The 17235-nt window shown below is 41.6% G+C and overlaps 1 protein-coding gene across 3 annotated transcripts in view; it reads left to right on the forward strand.

Annotated features, from left to right (window-relative positions):
- CCDC91 (coiled-coil domain containing 91) overlaps positions 1-17235 on the forward strand; it is a 342014-nt gene that overhangs the window by 273961 nt on the left and 50818 nt on the right. Inside the window, exons 15-16 of one of the 3 annotated variants that reach the window (XM_090043857.1) lie at positions 12830-12856; positions 13313-13434. The exons of 1 other annotated variant lie outside the window; for it this stretch is intronic. In XM_090043857.1, the coding sequence (XP_089899983.1) occupies positions 12830-12856; positions 13313-13434 (149 nt within the window). The remainder of the gene's footprint in view (positions 1-12829; positions 12857-13312; positions 13435-17235) is intronic. One more of the 3 variants, XM_090043858.1, reaches the window with a different exon arrangement.

Below are 17235 nucleotides of genomic sequence, written 5' to 3' on the forward strand. Positions count from 1 at the left end.
TCAGAGAACTAATCTATTCCAGAGTGAATCAGAGCCAGCTCAACATGACCTATGGCCACTTTCTGATACTTGACCAAGGAAGAAAACTCCAAGGCTGTCACCCAGTCTTCGTTGAACATATTTCAAGCACAATAATGTTGGCCTATACTCTTCCATGGAAATGCCTTCTGGTGTTGCCAAAAAGCTTTGTTTTCTCTAGAGAAAAGATCCTCTCCCCCCACACTTTCCCTCTCTATTTTAGTCCTCTTACTGCTTGCTACATCACAAACAGCTTGGATAGACAGATCACATTATTTTGAAATCTTTCTTCAATTTATTTCCTATGAGGGATTGACCTTGCACTTGACTCCATCCTGGATCAATTCTCAAGAGATCACTACACACAAGCTAAGATACCAATCCATCTATAATATTTGATAATAGTTAGAAGTTATACATAGTTTAAAACAGTCTGTACAAGTTAGTGATTTTAATAGTTACAAAAAATGTTTTTAATAGTTACAAAAAATGTTTTTGATTGGGTGAGTGGGTGGGTAGATAGGCATGAGCAACCAACCATCAGAGCTTTGGATCATGCCAAAACTGCTTCTGGCAATTCCACAGACAAATATGCACTCCACATATAAAATAAAGAGGGTGGTGAGTGCAGAACTGAAATGAAACATTTCTATTGAGGAGAAAATTGGGTAAAATATTATTCTCTTTGCAAGTGGCATCAGAAGCCTTGAATACACTTTATATCAAAGAGATTAGCCAAATCAATTCCTTGTTCTCAGAAAGACTTGTAATTTTTGTATTGAATATCAGCAAGCCATGTAGAATGTTTTCTGTGTGCTGGCTCTCCATTTATTGTGGGCGTTATAGTATAGACTTCATAGTTATTAATAAGTAAATATCAAGAAAATAATTCATTAAATTTATTCAAAAGTCAGCGTAAAATACGATGAATTAAAGTATTAAGTCACTACAGTAACATCATACCATAAATACTTTCATACAGTTGATGAAAGGTTGATTTTGGGGTTATAGATCTGGTTTTTTTATACTTTAGTTCATGCTAACTATTCATAAAAGCATTCCGATTTTGTTTATCATAGAAACTTCCTCATTTTATTTATTGCATGCATAATCCAATGCATGCCATATTGTATGAAGCATAACATTATAAATAAGATTAGAGAAGACTGGATTTTTGTTTGCTTTTATTGGAATGAGTAACCTCTTAGAAAATCAGGATTTTTTAAGAGCTACATGAAATCCCTAACTCGAAAGTGTTTGGTCCTCTATCTCTTGAACGTAGCACTACCACAGTGTTCTTGAGAATTTAAGTATCGCTAGGGTGGCCATCATAGAGGACATTCCAGTTTTATGCTAGTCTTTTCTGTATTGATACGAAACCCAATGCCTTTATGTCCTGTATTTTTCTCTTCAAGAGAAAAATAGAGGCCATTAAGGCATCCAGTTTCTTATCGATAGAAAACAGAGAACAACCGGATTGTCCCCTATGATGGCCACCCTAAGTATGGCTATCAAATCAGCTTGGAGATATATCTCACTTAGAACTATCAGAATTTGAGAAAGCATGTGAAAATCTTTTTGTACATAACTCTGAAGGACTCCTGCAAGTTCAGAGAGAAAATGTCTCATAGTTTCTCAAAGATTATGTCTCTGAAGCAGAAATTAAAGTTAGCTTGCTATGTGCCTACATTTGCTGTCCTCCATACCTGCATCAGCATAGGCACAGTCACATGTTAAATCCAGAACATTCTCATCAGTGGCACTGAAGCCATATATACAGTATGTTGACTTCAGCCCTGAAGGTCTCTAAAGTGATTGGGAATCAATTCATTAATTAAATGATTGATTAATGAAACATGTATTAATTAATTAAGCAACATTGCCCACTTTCACTGTTTCCTTTGTGATGACATTACACATTGTGCTAATCATACAAGATTGTTGTCATTTTTCACAATCTGTCCTCATGTGCTAGAAGTGTTTGGGGGTTTTTTTCTGTTGGGGCAGTTAGTCACTGTGTAGTCAAAAAGCCAAAGGTCCACTCAACCCAAATGGCCCATCAGGTTAGTGTGGTTTAAGGCATGCCTGTAGACCACAGAACACAAGGGAATGCAGTGGCTACCTTTTGACTGCTCAACATGAATAATCAGGTATCCTTGTATATTTGAGTCTTTTGAAAGCAGCCGTCAGAAGGAGTCATGAAACAGTGCTTGAATTCAAGGCCTAACAAACCACATAGGAGAGAACCAAAAATCATTCTATTACCTGCTGGTTGGTAGAGTCGCTATACAATGCATTGCTCTGTAAACATACTGTGATTCACAATAGACTAGTAACCTTTCAAACTTCCCTGGCAGACAAAAGTAATATATATAGTCAACCTGCTCAAAATGGCTCAATTCAAAGTCCTTTTGTCCTGGATCAAGGTTTTGGCCAACACAGTGAAAAGGATCTGCCAGAACCAGCAAGTGATGTTTGGAACATGCTACAAATATTTGGGTTGGATAATAGTATAGTATTTCTAGTAACTTATAAAGGAAAAAACTGCTTCTCATCTGAATCAGAAAATATTGTGGTCAGCAGTGAACATTGAGAAAAGACTAAAGTTCACCTCTCTGGAAAAAAGATCTTCCATGTGCCTATGTTCCACTCTTATTGGAGCAGGTCCTGACAAAACTGGCAGAAGCAAGAATTCAATAATGCTCATAGTATCATATTATTCCAAACATATATGGTTCGTCCTGCTAATTCAGAGAGTAGTGGTCAGCCTCTATGGGCAATGGATGATAATTTAGAATCAGGACAACTCGTTCCATCCCAAGAAGTTTCATCCCCAACAGCCTGGTTCCAGAGGCATGATATTCCTTCATCATCATAGAGTCTTTAGATATAAATTACTGTAAATGAAAATATTTGTGGCATGATGCAAACCAGGTCTACATGAGTCCCTTGCAATCATCACAGAAAATATTATTGAACTTCTTTCCTTATTTGTCTTAAGTTAAAATTGAGCTCCAGGTTTTTTGGTAGTTGTTTTAGTTTACCTTTAACCCATTGAAAACCAACCAGTCCTTTGTCATTAGATTTATGAGGTAATTGACCTTACCCTCAGTGTTATGACTGTTGTTTTGGACTTAATAAAGCTGATGAAAGCTTCTGATTTTAACTTCACTGGGTCACAGAGTAGACCATATTTCTGAAATTGGGTTCCCAAACAAAGGATTTCTTCTTTTCTGAAGGCCTTTTGAGTTGATCAGTTTATAGAAGTATCATTTCCCCTTTTATAGAAAAAACAAAAAAAAGTGTTAACGTTGGTCATTAGTATTCCTTTTTGAAATGCTCATTGTGGGAATGTTACTTCTTTTTATTTTGGAATGTAATATAGGCTGATTCTCTGGGAGCACAAGACAAAGAAGAAAAAACAGATGCACTTTTTTTACTTGAACACCATGCTTTATAGGTTTCTCATTTTCTCACTGCAGAGTTTGTCTTAAATTGGTGCATTTTGCCGACTGTTATGTATTTTCCCATCTTCATGATAGAAATTGTAAAGATTTTCTCATACTTCTTTCTTCAGCTCAGTTAGCTATTTCGCATAGTTCTTGCTCCCCATTTTGTAATGAACAGGATGGAGGGGTCTAGGTAGGGTAACAGAACAGAAGATTTGGTTCCACCGTCCCCTTCCCCTCAACCACATAGCATGCTGAGCTGTTTCTGAGCTCCAGTCTCACCTGAGCAGGGTAAGAAAGGAGAGCAAGGGAGGACAGGTGGGCAGGAGTGGGAGATATGATATCATTTTTACTGGGATAGTGTCATGTGTGCTCTCTATTTTCAGAGAGACAGTTGGGGCAGGTGTTTCAAAAAAGGACTGTGCCAGCTAAAACAGGTGTGGTCATCCTAGGTTTAGGTAGGTTTAACTATGTAGGTTTGACTACCATAATGTTGGTAGTTAAGTCTATAATAAGATGGCTCATAGTGCAATTTACTAGTACCTGTAACAGAGCACCTTTGGTGCCTGTCACTTTAAGGGCTGGAGCAGAGAGCTGCCAGGTGGTTGATTTCAGGGGCCATTTTTAAAGTTAGACCAGAAAGGCAGCAGTCTAGGTTGAGCAGCCAAGGAGGCAACATCTGGCTAAGCTGTTCCTGGAACACCTTGGAGGTGAGGGTAGGAGCTACAGGGGATGGTTTGGAGGCTCCTTGTCTTGACTACGACTTGAACCTGCACCCTGCTGGGGAAGGGTGGCCCAGTGGGGCTCCTAGTGGTGTGGGAGCCCCCAGGAAATGCCAGACAGGTTACCTTCCTGGTGAAAGGTGGATTGGGGCACCTTAAAATGTCAGCCCCCACTATATAGTGAAGAATGTACAAACTATGGGGCCAGGCACACTGAGGGAAAGGCACCTGAGCCCCTGGGGTGTAAGACCTTAAGGCCATGAGGGGGCATAGAGTTAGCCCTGGAGAAAGGGCAGTATGGAGCCCTAGAGAAGGGGCAGCATGTAGCCGAGGAGAGGCGTAAAGGTAACCCCAAGGATTGTTGGAGAGTGGCCCCAAGAGGAGGAAGAAAGAGCCAAGTGCCCGGGAAGTGGCCGATGGCTAGGTTCAACCTAGTGTTAGGCATGAACCGTCACTCGTGAGCCAGGTTGCTAGTGACACCCAGAGAACTGTGGGGTTGATCGTCAAAAGTAAGTGGGAGCAAGCCTGATGGCCTGAAGGCCACCCTTGGGGAGCATGGCAGAATGGAAGAGGCCCAGAAAAGGGGCAGAATGAATGAGGCCTGGTGAGAGGGGGCAGAGTGGAAGAAGCCCAACATGGGCAGAGTTTGGCCCGGCTTCTGGACAGAGCACTTGTAATTATGGATACTATTTGCGAGACATGAGCCGCAGTATAGGGGAGGTTCAGAGCTGCAGGTATCACCCCTAGACATCAGGGGTTCAAAATGGGCAGCCTCCTTTCTAAGTACCATCTTTATTTTTTACCATCAAGGCATGGCAGATGTGTTAGGCAGGTGGCGTGCCCACAGACAGGAGTTGGGCCAGTGCTAGCACTGGGTCTGAAAGCTTACCCTGTCACAGTACTTTAATGACCAAAAAACATACATAACAAAGCACATATCCAAGGAGCATGAATCCTGTGGGATGATTTTTCCCTGAAGGAACAGAATTACAAGTAAGTAATTTATCTTTACCAGACAAGTAAAAAATGCACCAGTAATCCTAAATCACAAATTACTACCACAAATTGTAGCATTCAGTATAATACTAAAGAAAACCCTCTGGCAGACCTTTTTTACTGTGTATCTTTCCACTCCTCCCCAAAAATCTTCAACAAGAATGACCTTGGAAATAGTGCTATTTTCTGCTGGCAAAAAGACTAATTGCAGGCTTCATTAAAGTTGTATTTCATCAATAATTAGAATAATATTAACATGTCTGTGTGACTGGAATCCCTTTATGATGCATCCAAACAGGCATGTCATTATTTCAAACAACTTTTTTATGTGACATATAACAAAAATGATTCATCATCACATCATTTCCAATTCAAAATTCTCTTCTTTTAATTAAATGTTAAAATTGGATTTAATGGACAATGTTTTGCCCTTTAAAAGAGTAGTCAACTTTCCATTCCTCTTTTAACCTCTTGAGGCCGTGGAAAACATCTGAGGCTCCTGGCATCATCATTAATACAGTATCAATGAACTTATGAGTGCTATGGAATGCCAAAGTCTTGTCCTAACACATCAGTTGTTAGGACTTTGCTTGTTGCCAGTTTAGAAATTAAATTTGCTTAATTCCAATTTGTGTTTAACAAGCAAAACTGTACAAGCTTCTAATAGCTGGACCCTGAACAAAATATTCTCCAATTGTGCCTGGTTCTGATGAAGCCTGAACATATTATTTCTCTTCCAAAACCTTTTGCTAGGCTAGGCTTAGATTACTGGACTTCATTCCAGAAATAATTGCCACTTCTTATGGCCCCATAATAACTCAAGACATCGTTTTAGTTGCATGGGTGAAGGGAAGGGCAGATTTCTGGTGGAGGCATATAAACTGCATTTGAGTTTATAGAACTACTTGAAATTATATTTTATAATTATAAAATTATATTTTTAAAATGTCTTTTTCATTTGAACTATTTTTATAAGTTTTAATGCCTGTAAAAGTCGGGGCTGTCATATTGAAACTAAAATTATAAAGCTTGTTAGGGATTTTTTTCTGTTTGTGACTATGGAAAGAAACACGGTGACTTGTTTCTTTTGCATTTGGTAGCGTGGTGATATCGTTATGGTGACACGCTTTTAAGTCAGTGGCTTGGGAAATATTGTTTAATGGATAGGTAACCATGCATCAGGAGAACCAAGTTAATTTTAGTGTGCACATTCCTTATTTTCCACTGATTATTTAGTAATGTGATTAAACTATAATATAGGAATTTAGGAATTTGCCATCAAAACCCTATACTGGAAACCTGGCAATCGTCTAATCTCTGATGCTTATGCAACCCTGGGATCGCTGTGGAGTTTGTAATAATTTTCAAATACGTGAAGGGCAGTTAGAAAGAGGATGTTCTCTGTGACTATAAGAGAAAGGACTAGAAGCAATGATTTCAGAATTCACCAGAGGAAGTATGTCAGAAATTAGGAAAAACTTTCTCAGTATGCGGGTCATTAAGAACTGGAACAGATTACCAAGGAAAGTTGTGGAATCTCTCTATTCTTAGAAATTTTCAAGAGCAGGTTAGACAGATATTTGACTAGGATGGCTCCATCAAGGATAATCCTGCCTTAGTCATGGGGGCTGGACTAGCTCACCTCCTGAGATCCCTTCCTGCCCTAATTTTGTGATTTTTAGGTGGACTTCATAGGAATACTCCAGCAAATGGGGGCTTATTCCTACTAGTAAATCTGTCTGCATCTCTCTGCCTCTGAAGTAATGCTCTCTAAAGCATGTCATATCCTCTACTGCCTTTTACAACTGTAGTACATTAGGGAGTTTGAAGGGCTCCCTGTGCTAACCCAGTGGACCTTTCTGATATACTGAGAGAATAAGTTTTGCTTTCCACTGGCATGCAGTTCTTAACTTCCCTAGAGCAATGCTTTACTATTACTTCCTTTAGTTTTGCCAGCTTAGCCTGTTAGATATGAATCTCAAGATTCAAGGGTTTTTCTGAAGTTTTAATAAATACTTACATGCCTCAGATGGGATATGAGGAACTCATGATTCAGGATGAATGCCTTCCTTCTTGAACTGGTCTTCATCAGATCATGTAGCTAGTTTTGCAGTAGTTTCTTAGACTTTTTTTAAAGGGACATTGTAGATCCATCATTACCATCAAGCTGTGAAGCATTAAAATAAAACCTATCGCTGATATGAAGTTAGGGAAATCATAAAAAACCTTTATTTAGAGCCCACAAAATAGTTACTGGAAGGTTAAGGTCAAAGGAAAGAAACAGTGGAAGGGACCTTCACTGTTTTACTGTTTAATTATGGTTTGTGACAGGCGTTCAGTTCCAGCGCTGGAAATTTTGCAGAAATCTTTGCATTTAATGGTGGGTTTATGAACCAATGAGAAGACAGCCTCACTATTTGTATCTGGTTTTGAGCATATTAGAAGTGTGCTATTGTTGCAATGGGAAAGACAGGAGGATTTCCTTGTTCACTGAGCATTATAACATTTACAAATAAACAAGTTTGCAATCAATCCTCTCTCCTTCACTGTGGGCACAGGCAGTAGTACTGCTCCCCACTGTAATTCAGAACACTCTGCCATAATTCAGAATGCTTTACAGGAAGTGTTCTGAGTTATAACAATCACCTGGACCCAACAGAAGTTCATTGATGGTTACAGGGGGGAGGGGAATCTAGCTGCTGGTTGCAGCCTGCAGTCGGTTTCCCTTAGCAATAGCCCCTCCTCCCTGCCAGCCTGTGCCATTTTCAGAGTGTGGGGGGGGAGGGAGCAGAGGGCTTGTTCTGGGGGGCACCTACCATACCCTCCACTGAGGGCTGAAAAAACCAAGAAAACCTATGCAATGAGGGTTCAGATTTGTAGCCAATCAGCCATTTTTGAAGTGGTATGGAGCCATGCACTTGTGTTTGGTCATGACTATAGACTACTTCCTGTGACCAGGTCAGGCAAAAATTGTCACTTCTGTCTGTACCCTTCCAGTTCTGAATCTAAGCTGTTGGATAAATGTACGTTTGATTTTTATGTAGAGGTGATTTATAACTGGACGAATATGATAAATTGGAGTTAGTGTTAGTATTCACTTTGGCAGGCTGTTCAATCGAATCAAAAGCAGGTAAAGAATTGATAAAAGCTTTTTCACTTCCCTTATTTTTTCCTAATAGAAAACTATAGATTCTTCAATATGCAGATGGCATTCAGTTCTCACTAGGTCTATTTAGATAAGTCTAAACCATGTGTATTTCTGTCAAGGTTACCAATCAAAATGAGTAAATTAGTGAAAATACTTTGCTTAAATGTGTACAATGAGAAAAGAAAGCACCTTAAAAATATTAAAAGACAGGAATTCATGAGTTTTACACTGTCATCTAGTGTTTCACTAGGAATGGCAACGATTTTCAGCAGCAAGTAAATGGAAGGAGTTTGGGTTTTGGTTTATTTTACAACTTTTTGCCAGCAAGGAAACAATACCATGGAACATTGCATGATATCAAATGCATCCCATCAGTGAATCCTATAAAGCAGGTGCTTTAAGATGAACAGTATATTTCTGTAATAAAGTTCTATATGCCTCAAAAATTAAATTTGGAGAAGGATTCAGTATCTTAATTTATATTAATTAATTTGTAATTAAATGAAATACATGCTTACATTTTCTTTTTTGGGCTCTCTCTTTTACTTCCATTTTGATGCAGTACCTCAGCATGCATTATACTGTGAATTTGTCATGAAAGCCCATTGGCACTGATCCTTTTTCAAATAATATGGTGGATGTTTTCATAATTTTAAAGCAGTGTATATTATTCTGAGTTTAATTGAAAAACCATCACATTATTTTTCAAGACAAAGTAAAATGGCAATTACCTAATCCCAGGTGGGCTAGCTCAGTTGGACTCTTGTGACCGGTGTGCCATCATCAGCAAAGAGTTGCATCTTGGGCATTAAATTCTATGTCAAACTAACATGGGGGAAAAGCAGTGCCATTGCAGATTAACTGTTCATTTCATGGGGCAATCTGACTCAACTGTGTAAAAATCCATAGGGAGAACTAGGATTTTGAAAAAGGGGTTGCAAATGGTGTGGTGCATCGTAACATATAATGCAGTACATATTTTTTCCCCAAATGAAAAGAAACTAGAAGTTTTACTAATATAGATTTCATAGACATTAGGGCTGGAAGAGACCTCGGGAGATCATCGAGTCCAGCCCCCTGCCCAAAGGGCAGGAAGTCAGCTGGGGTCATAGGATCCCAGCAAGATAAGCATCCAATTTACTCTTGAAGGTGTTCAATGTAGGTGCTTGAACCACCTCTGCTGGCAGACTGTTCCAGACCTTGGGGGCTCGGACAGTAAAGAAATTCTTCCTTATGTCCAGCCTGAAACGGTCTTGCAGGAGTTTGTGACCGTTCGACCTTGTCATCCCTTGGGGCGCTCTGGTGAACAAACGTTCCCCCAGATCCTGGTGGTCACCCTTGATAAATTTATAGGTGGTCATCAGATCACCCCTGAGCCTACGCTTTTCCAGGCTAAAGAGTCCCATGGCTCTCAGCCTGTCATCGTAAGATCTGTTTTCCTGACCTCTGATCATGCGCGTGGCTCTCCTCTGGACTCTCTCAAGCTTCTCCACATCCTTTTTGAATTGTGGAGCCCAAAACTGGACGCAGTACTCCAGCTGCGGCCTCACCAAGGCCGAGTACAAGGGGAGAATGACGTCCCGGGATTTGCTCGAGAAGCATCTATGGATGCAAGCCAGCGTTTTGGTCACTTTACTAGCCGCAGCATCGCATTGGAGGCTCATGTTCATCTTGTGGTCAATGATGACCCCCAAGTCTCTTTCTTCTGTAGTGCTAACCAACGTAGCACTGCCAAGCCTACAAAGGTGCTGCAGGTTTTTCCTCCCAAGGTGGAGAACCTTGCATTTTTCGGTGTTCAACACCATGAGGTTCTCGTCTGCCCATTTGCTGAGCTTGTCCAGGTCAGCCTGGATCACCCGCCTGTCCTCTAGCGTGGATGTTTTGCCCCAAAGTTTGGTGCCATTGGTGAACTTGGCCAGTCCACTCCTGACTCCAGTGTCCACATCGTTAATGAAGATGTTGAACAGTATGGGTCCCAGGACAGAGCCTTGAGGGACTCCACTGGTCACAGGGCACCACGATGAGTGACTGCCATCAATCACAACCCTCTGGGTCCGACCACGGAGCCAATTTCCCAGGCAGCGGATTGTGGTGGAGCCAAGGCCACAACTGGGCAGTTTGGCCAAGAGGTGATCATGGGATACCAGATCAAAAGCTTTTTTGAAGTCAAGATATATGACATCAATCTCTTCTCCCTTGTCCAGGTGATAGGTCACCTGGTCATAGAAGGAAATGAGATTGGTCAAACAAGACCTACCCGCAACAAACCCATGCTGGCTATCCCTTAGAAAGTTAGCCTGGGCCAGTCCCTCAAGGATGGCCTCCTTAATAAACTTTTCTAGGATCTTCCCCAGGATAGAAGTCAGGCTAATGGGCCTGTAGTTAGCCGGATCCACTCTCCTCCCTTTTTTGAAGATTGATTGAAGCCCAGGGCTATATTATTCAGTTTAGGATCAAAGCAAACAAAATGAATATAACTTTATTGGAATGTGCACTAATTTGCTATATCATATAGGGGTGCACCAATAAAGATCTTCTTGGCCAGTACCAACAGCTGATCATTAACCAGCCAGATCAGCTGATACTGATCCAATGACCAAATTACAGGAATGCAGCTGGGCAACATGAAGAGCAGCATGGAGAGCATACACGTGGCATGCGGGGGCCCCAACCAGAAGGTAAGTCTGTGGGGGGTAAGTGGTGTGTGTTGGGTGGGGTAGATCATGGTCTCCATAGTGAGGGAAGGAGTAGGGCATGGGCTGGGGCTAGAGGTGTTGCCCAGCCAAGGCAGTGAATGGGACCCAGGGTCAGGGTGAGGAGTGGGACAGAGCTGTGCTTGGCTTATCCAGGCAATCAACATCCTGGCATTTAAAAATAGCAGCTGTGGTGCTTCAACTAAAGCTCCTTGAAAGAGCGCTGCTGCCACCATTTTTAAACATGGAACACTTTTAACCGGAGCTGAGTTGAGTGTGGCGAGGGCAGATACAGGCTACTTCCTGTGGGTTTGGGGCTCTTCTGCCTTGGCTTTGGGGGCCCGTGTCAGCCACGTACCCCCTCCCCACCCAGCAGCAGGAGACAACACCAGAGTGGAAAGCCCCGAGCCCACAGTGAGCAGGTTGCATCTGCCATATGCACAAATCGTGGGGGGGAGCACAGTGGTGGGGAGCTGCCCTTCCCAACCCACTCTGTGACCCCTGGACAAGTAGCCCACATCTTCATCCCACTCCTTGCACCAGCCCAGGGCCCCATGCACACTGCCCTGGCTGGGCAGCGCCCCCAACCCCAGTTCCAGCCCTACTCCCTCCCTCACTGTGGGGACCTAGATCTGCACACCCAATTCCCTTCCCTCCCCCATGCCCATTCCCCTCCACAGACTTACCTGCAGGACAATGATCTCCATGCTGCCCAGCTGCATTCCTAGCCACGTGCACGTGTGCAGCTTTGCACATACACGTGGCATCCGGGGGCCCCAACCAGAAGGCATATTATATTTATCAGTGAACAGTATTGCTACACCAGCTGATATTGTTAATTTTCCTTTTATTGGTGCTAATCTGATATGCAACCGATATATTGGTGCACTACTGATATTATATTTTATGTATTAAAAACCACAATAAACTAAGCACAAATAAATGATGTTTCTTTAGTCCTGTAGTTCTTAGAATTAAATGTATGTCTCTTTCAAATTTATAAAACAAATTCAAGCCTTCTCGAGTATCTTGTCAGTGCATCCGATTTTTCACTGAAAGTTATTTCCATACCTGAGTTAATGCTTCCATGCCTGAGTTAGTGTTTTTAGCTACAGTTAAAAACAGACTGCAGAGCTGTGAAATAGGAGTGACATTACCAGGAGCAGCTAACAGGCATCAGAATAGCAGAAGAAAGGTTAGCTAGATTAGTGGAACATTAAGACCATTAAAAAAAGGAGGCAACATCCATGGAATGAAGAGTTTAGAAGGAACTGGGTAGATTACAGTGAGTCCTGAAGTCAAGTGACCCCCTCACTCGTACCTGAATAGAAATCATGCTGCCCCTTCCAGGCAGTTGGTTTTAAACTTTGGGTAGAGCAGGAATCAAACGGGGAGGAAGTGCAACTGTACCACTGCATCCCCACCCTGAATCCACCCCCAGTAAAAGTCCCTTTGTAACGTAACATCAAAGAGAAAAGGTCCTGTGTAGTCACTGAAGACAACTATGTGTCAATGTCATCTGCAAAGAGTATTATAGGAAAGTTACTCTTTACATCAAACTCCAGCTGTTCAGTCTGGTTATCCTGATGAATGTTGACAAAGAAAAACATAATTATGGTCTTGACTTTGCAAAGACTTGTATACACACAACTTCCAAGGGACGAAAACCATGAAACTCCACTTCACATTGTAAAGTTTTTATTTTCAGTAACAGACAGGAAATCCAAAAGCAGCATGAAACTTATGCATTATTCTATGTACTAATATTCAGAGTGCTTTTTTGATTTGTGCCTCAAATTGCAGATATTAGCTGGGAGTTCCAGTAAAATGGTAAGAACTTTGGCTATTTTTTGTATGCATGTAATTATAGTTACAGTTTTATTTGTAATTATAACAACTTAATACTTAAAGCACAGTGTATCTAGTTATAACACAATGTTGCATTGCAGCAACATTCCCATTTCTGGCAATATTGGGTTTTTTTTAATGTAATTTAAATTTTTCTCAACATCAGAAATACCCAATGAGTCCAATATAGAATATGTGGTAAAGTTTCTGCCAATAAAAATCTATTACTTTCTTTTCTTACTAAACATTCATGACAGAGATTAGAAAACTTAAGTTCTTTCAAGGAGGGGAGGAACCGTAGGAAATAAAATATTTTAAGGTCAGATTTAATCCTTCTTGTCCTGGAAGGTACAAATTACATCTGGCAATGTCTGGCTTACCACACCTCAGAGAGGATTTGAATAGTATTTAAATTTCTATCTCTTTCTTCTCTGCCAGGTCCAACATTTTCATACACAGCGACTCTTGAAATCATTTGTATTTACAACAAGATTTTGCAGGATATATGGAGTGCTGGGTCATCAAGCTCAAGCCTTGGCTGCCATGGGCCACCATGTCATGTAATTCTTTTGTACCTCATGACTGTCTTGATTTTGGAACACCATTTTTTAGGCACTGTGATTTTTCAGCACTTGTAGAAGCTCTGACTGTGATTTCCCCATCCAGGTGGTGATGTTTTGGGGCCAAGTTGTGTCTGGGCAGCCTCTCTTCCTTTTCTCTTTGATTATTCCCAGCTGAGCAATGCCTGCTAGGCCTGTTTCTTTGGTCACATGTCTAACTCATTGCAGATTCCATCTTTTTACTGCTGCTTATAAAGGCTCATGGGATCCAGTTACTACAGTTACTACTTTTCTAAAAGAGTTGTTAGTCCTGTGCATTATATATGGTATTCATAGAATTATTTGGAGATATCAGAGTTCAAAAAGACTTAAATTTTTCATTGTAGTGCTGCTGAAGATTCCAGGTTTCACAACCAGACAGGGCTGTTTAGAACACAGTCATTCTAAGTTTTCTCTTGTATGCAATTAAGATGTTATTGTCTTTCCAAGTGTGTCAAAATTTGTAGGTACAGCTATTGCAAAAGTAATTCTACCTTTGATGTCTGTTTTAGATTTTCTGTCTTTTATAAAGGCAGCTTTGAGGTGCCTAAATGAATCCACTCATACATGTAAATTTTTTAGTGCATATCAAAATTCCTTCCTGTCATTACCTTACTTTTTTCTTGCTTTGAAATGTCATAGTGCCATATATTATTTGATGATGCTTCCCATTTCTTTATTCTCCTGCTACATACTACCAAAGTTCTAAAGAAAAGTTCTCTGAGCTTCCATCATATACCTTATTGTTGCCTCTTCCTTTTATCATTTTTTTTGACTAAAGCAAAATTTTTTCCGCGATAATCTTGTCAAGGGGCTGGCTGTCTCCCAAAAATTCTGTTTCCCATTCTCTTTAAGAAATGTATTCAAGTCCTCCCTTTCTAGATGAATGCTCTAACTACTAGGCTGTTGTGTAAAAGATTCATTCAGTCTGAAGTAGGTCTGTGATGTTAGCCAGACTCACCCAATTGAAGATTTACAGACTACTCTCAGAAAATTTCTAGCACCATTACCAAAACATTGTTCTGTACTTGGGATTTAGTGGCGGAGTTAATTCAGATAATAACATTGTATCTTTGGAAAACAGATGCATATATTTCAATAAGCTGTCTTGGAGGAGTATTTTGTCTTTCCCAGTAAAATTGATTTTCCTTTACAAGTTCCTTTTACTTGGCTCTGGTAATGCACAGGAACCTTCAAATGTGTAAAGGTCCCTTTAAGTGGTATATTCCTATAATATTATAAAAGCCTTTGTCTGTCTGTCCATCTGTCTGTCTGTAACACTTTATTTGCCCTCTGATTGGCTGTCTCCCCCCTCCCCCGCCCTCTGCACCCTGGATGCAGTGGGGGCATGGAGTGCTGGATGGCAGCACTCCATCTGTGCCCCCCCCATCATTCATGTGGAGGGGAGGCAGGTGGACACAGGTCAGGCAGATGGGGGGGAAGCAGGCCCAGCCCCAAAATAGATAGTGGGGTGCGCTGGGTCTGAACTGGTCCTGGTCTTATCTGATCTGATCTGTAGTGGTGGCACGGGGGGTGGCCTTCCCTGGCCCAGCCTCCCAATGGCAGTGGGGAGTTCAGGCAGGGTGTGCCTGGCCCCAAAACAGTGACAGGGAGGGTGGAAGGGCACACTAGGCCCAGCCTGGCTCTGTCCCAAAACAGCAACAGGGAGGATGGTGGGGGCAAGCCTGGCACCATGGCAGAGGGGGGGAATGGGGGAGTGGGCCCGGCCTCAAAGGTGGGGAGGACAGGGGGCCGGACACAGGTCTCTGTCCCCGCCTGCATACACCCCCCCCCCCGGCCCATCATTCGTGACAGGCAGTTGGCTAGTTGAGAATAATTGAGAATCAGGCCCATTATTTTGATTCTGGTTGGTTAACCAGCAATTCAGGCTCTTTAGAGTACAGTGGTATTTGTGTGTATGCCTCTGGAATTGTTCAGTGACTCTTTGTTCTGTCATCATTAAAGAGTTTTTATTACCCCTTATAGGGGTATTAGATTAGGGTTATTATTTCAGTATAGGTTACTGGATTAGACAGTCAAGTGCCCATTGAAGCTGATGGCAGTGAGAATAATGGTCAGCCCTATAACGCTGTTATTATCATGGAAGAGAGATCTGTAATTAAATTTCCGTTGTTATTTTATAGGAATTGTTAAAATCTTTGACTTTATTCATTGGTGGGGGAAAATCTGGGGACATTCGATGTTTAAATAATTGAATTATCCAGGAGGTTTGCCTTTTATGTTCAAGAATGCATGTTCACACATTTGTATGCTTAGTGCCAGATTCAAAATAGGATTTGGATACTTAACATACAGGCACTACCCACCAGGATTGAGGGAGTCCTGAGTTCCAGTATCTGTTCCCAACACTTTATACTTTTATCCAATGACTAGGTATCTCCATAAATCACAGAGGAAGTACCCTCTATGGTGGGCCAGTAGGGGGTGCTCCTGTGTTGAGCCAATTAACCGTTGTCATTCCCCTGGACCATTGTTCTAATGCAGTAACTCAGTGGTCCCCATGACCATCATTTTAATGCAATATTTACAAGCCAATTTCTAAAAGCAAATCTCTATATATCATTTTCTAGCCATCAATTCTGAGAGAAGAAGAAGTAGGCATATGGTGATGCTTATCCTTACCATTTCAAGACACCTTTTGAGGATACAAGCATACACGCTTTCTCTTCGTGCTTAATTTGTGTTCCAATTCTGTGGTTCCTACTTTAGCTTCTGCAGTTGTGGGCATGGGCGTTGTAAGTTTTAAGCTATTCTTTTCAGTACTGTGGAGTAAGTAATTAAATTGGGCTCTGAGAATTTAACTCCTTTGGAATACAATATGAAAAATGTTTGCATATTGAAATAATGTCTTGTGGCAGAAGGGTACACGATTAGTCACCTTTCCCTGATTTATTTTATAGGGTCATTCCCATCAATTCTTTTTACATTAACATCTCTTCTCTTTGTCTTTTCAAAACAGAGTTTGTTTATATCAGTGGTTCTCAACCTGTCTGGCCCTGCAGGCTGGATAAGTGGGATGGGGTCAGTCTGCAGGCTTCAACTTGTGCACAGGGTTAGCACATGGGTATGGTGTGGTGCACCACCACAACCCCGCATGCTAAATCCAGCCATGGCATGACCATCTATTCAGACCAACTGTGCAAACTGGATCCAGCTCCAGCGTGTCAGACCTGGCTGCGAGGTTGTCTTTTGGCCTGCAGGGCTCCCCACGGGTTTGGATATTTGGTGGCAGGGAAGTGCTGGCAGCATTCACTGCCACTGTTCTGGGAGCAATTCATGCTGCTACCACTGGCAAATTTGAGGGCTGGATGACATGGCTACACAGATCAGATCAGCTGTCTGCATGTGGCCCAAGACCCCATTATTCTCACAGGCTTTTAAGGGGCTGGGACTGGGGCAGGCAAAGAGCCACTTGAGCTGGTGACCCCGTGCTGCCGGGACTGATGGAACAAATTTGCTCCCAGTCAGCATCTACATGTGTGTGCACAGTAACTAATCACAAGTAAATTTGCTATTTGTATTTAGCATCTCACAAAGTCTCTGACTAATTGGCTGTCCTGTAAAGAATGATTTTATCCAGGAGGAAAAATCTGTGGGGCTTCAGAATGGCTGCAGATTGAAAACATAATGGTAAAAGGCAGATTGAAGCTAGCTTTGTTAAATGTAATTGAACCCTATTCACCATCCAAAAGATAGACTGTTAAATGGCCTGAGTGAGCCTATAGCTGTGATTCATCAGGC

The sequence above is a fragment of the Crocodylus siamensis genome, chromosome 4 (assembly GCF_052110815.1).
Source record: "Crocodylus siamensis isolate JL-2025a chromosome 4, ASM5211081v1, whole genome shotgun sequence".
NCBI classification, from domain to species: Eukaryota; Metazoa; Chordata; order Crocodylia; family Crocodylidae; genus Crocodylus; species Crocodylus siamensis.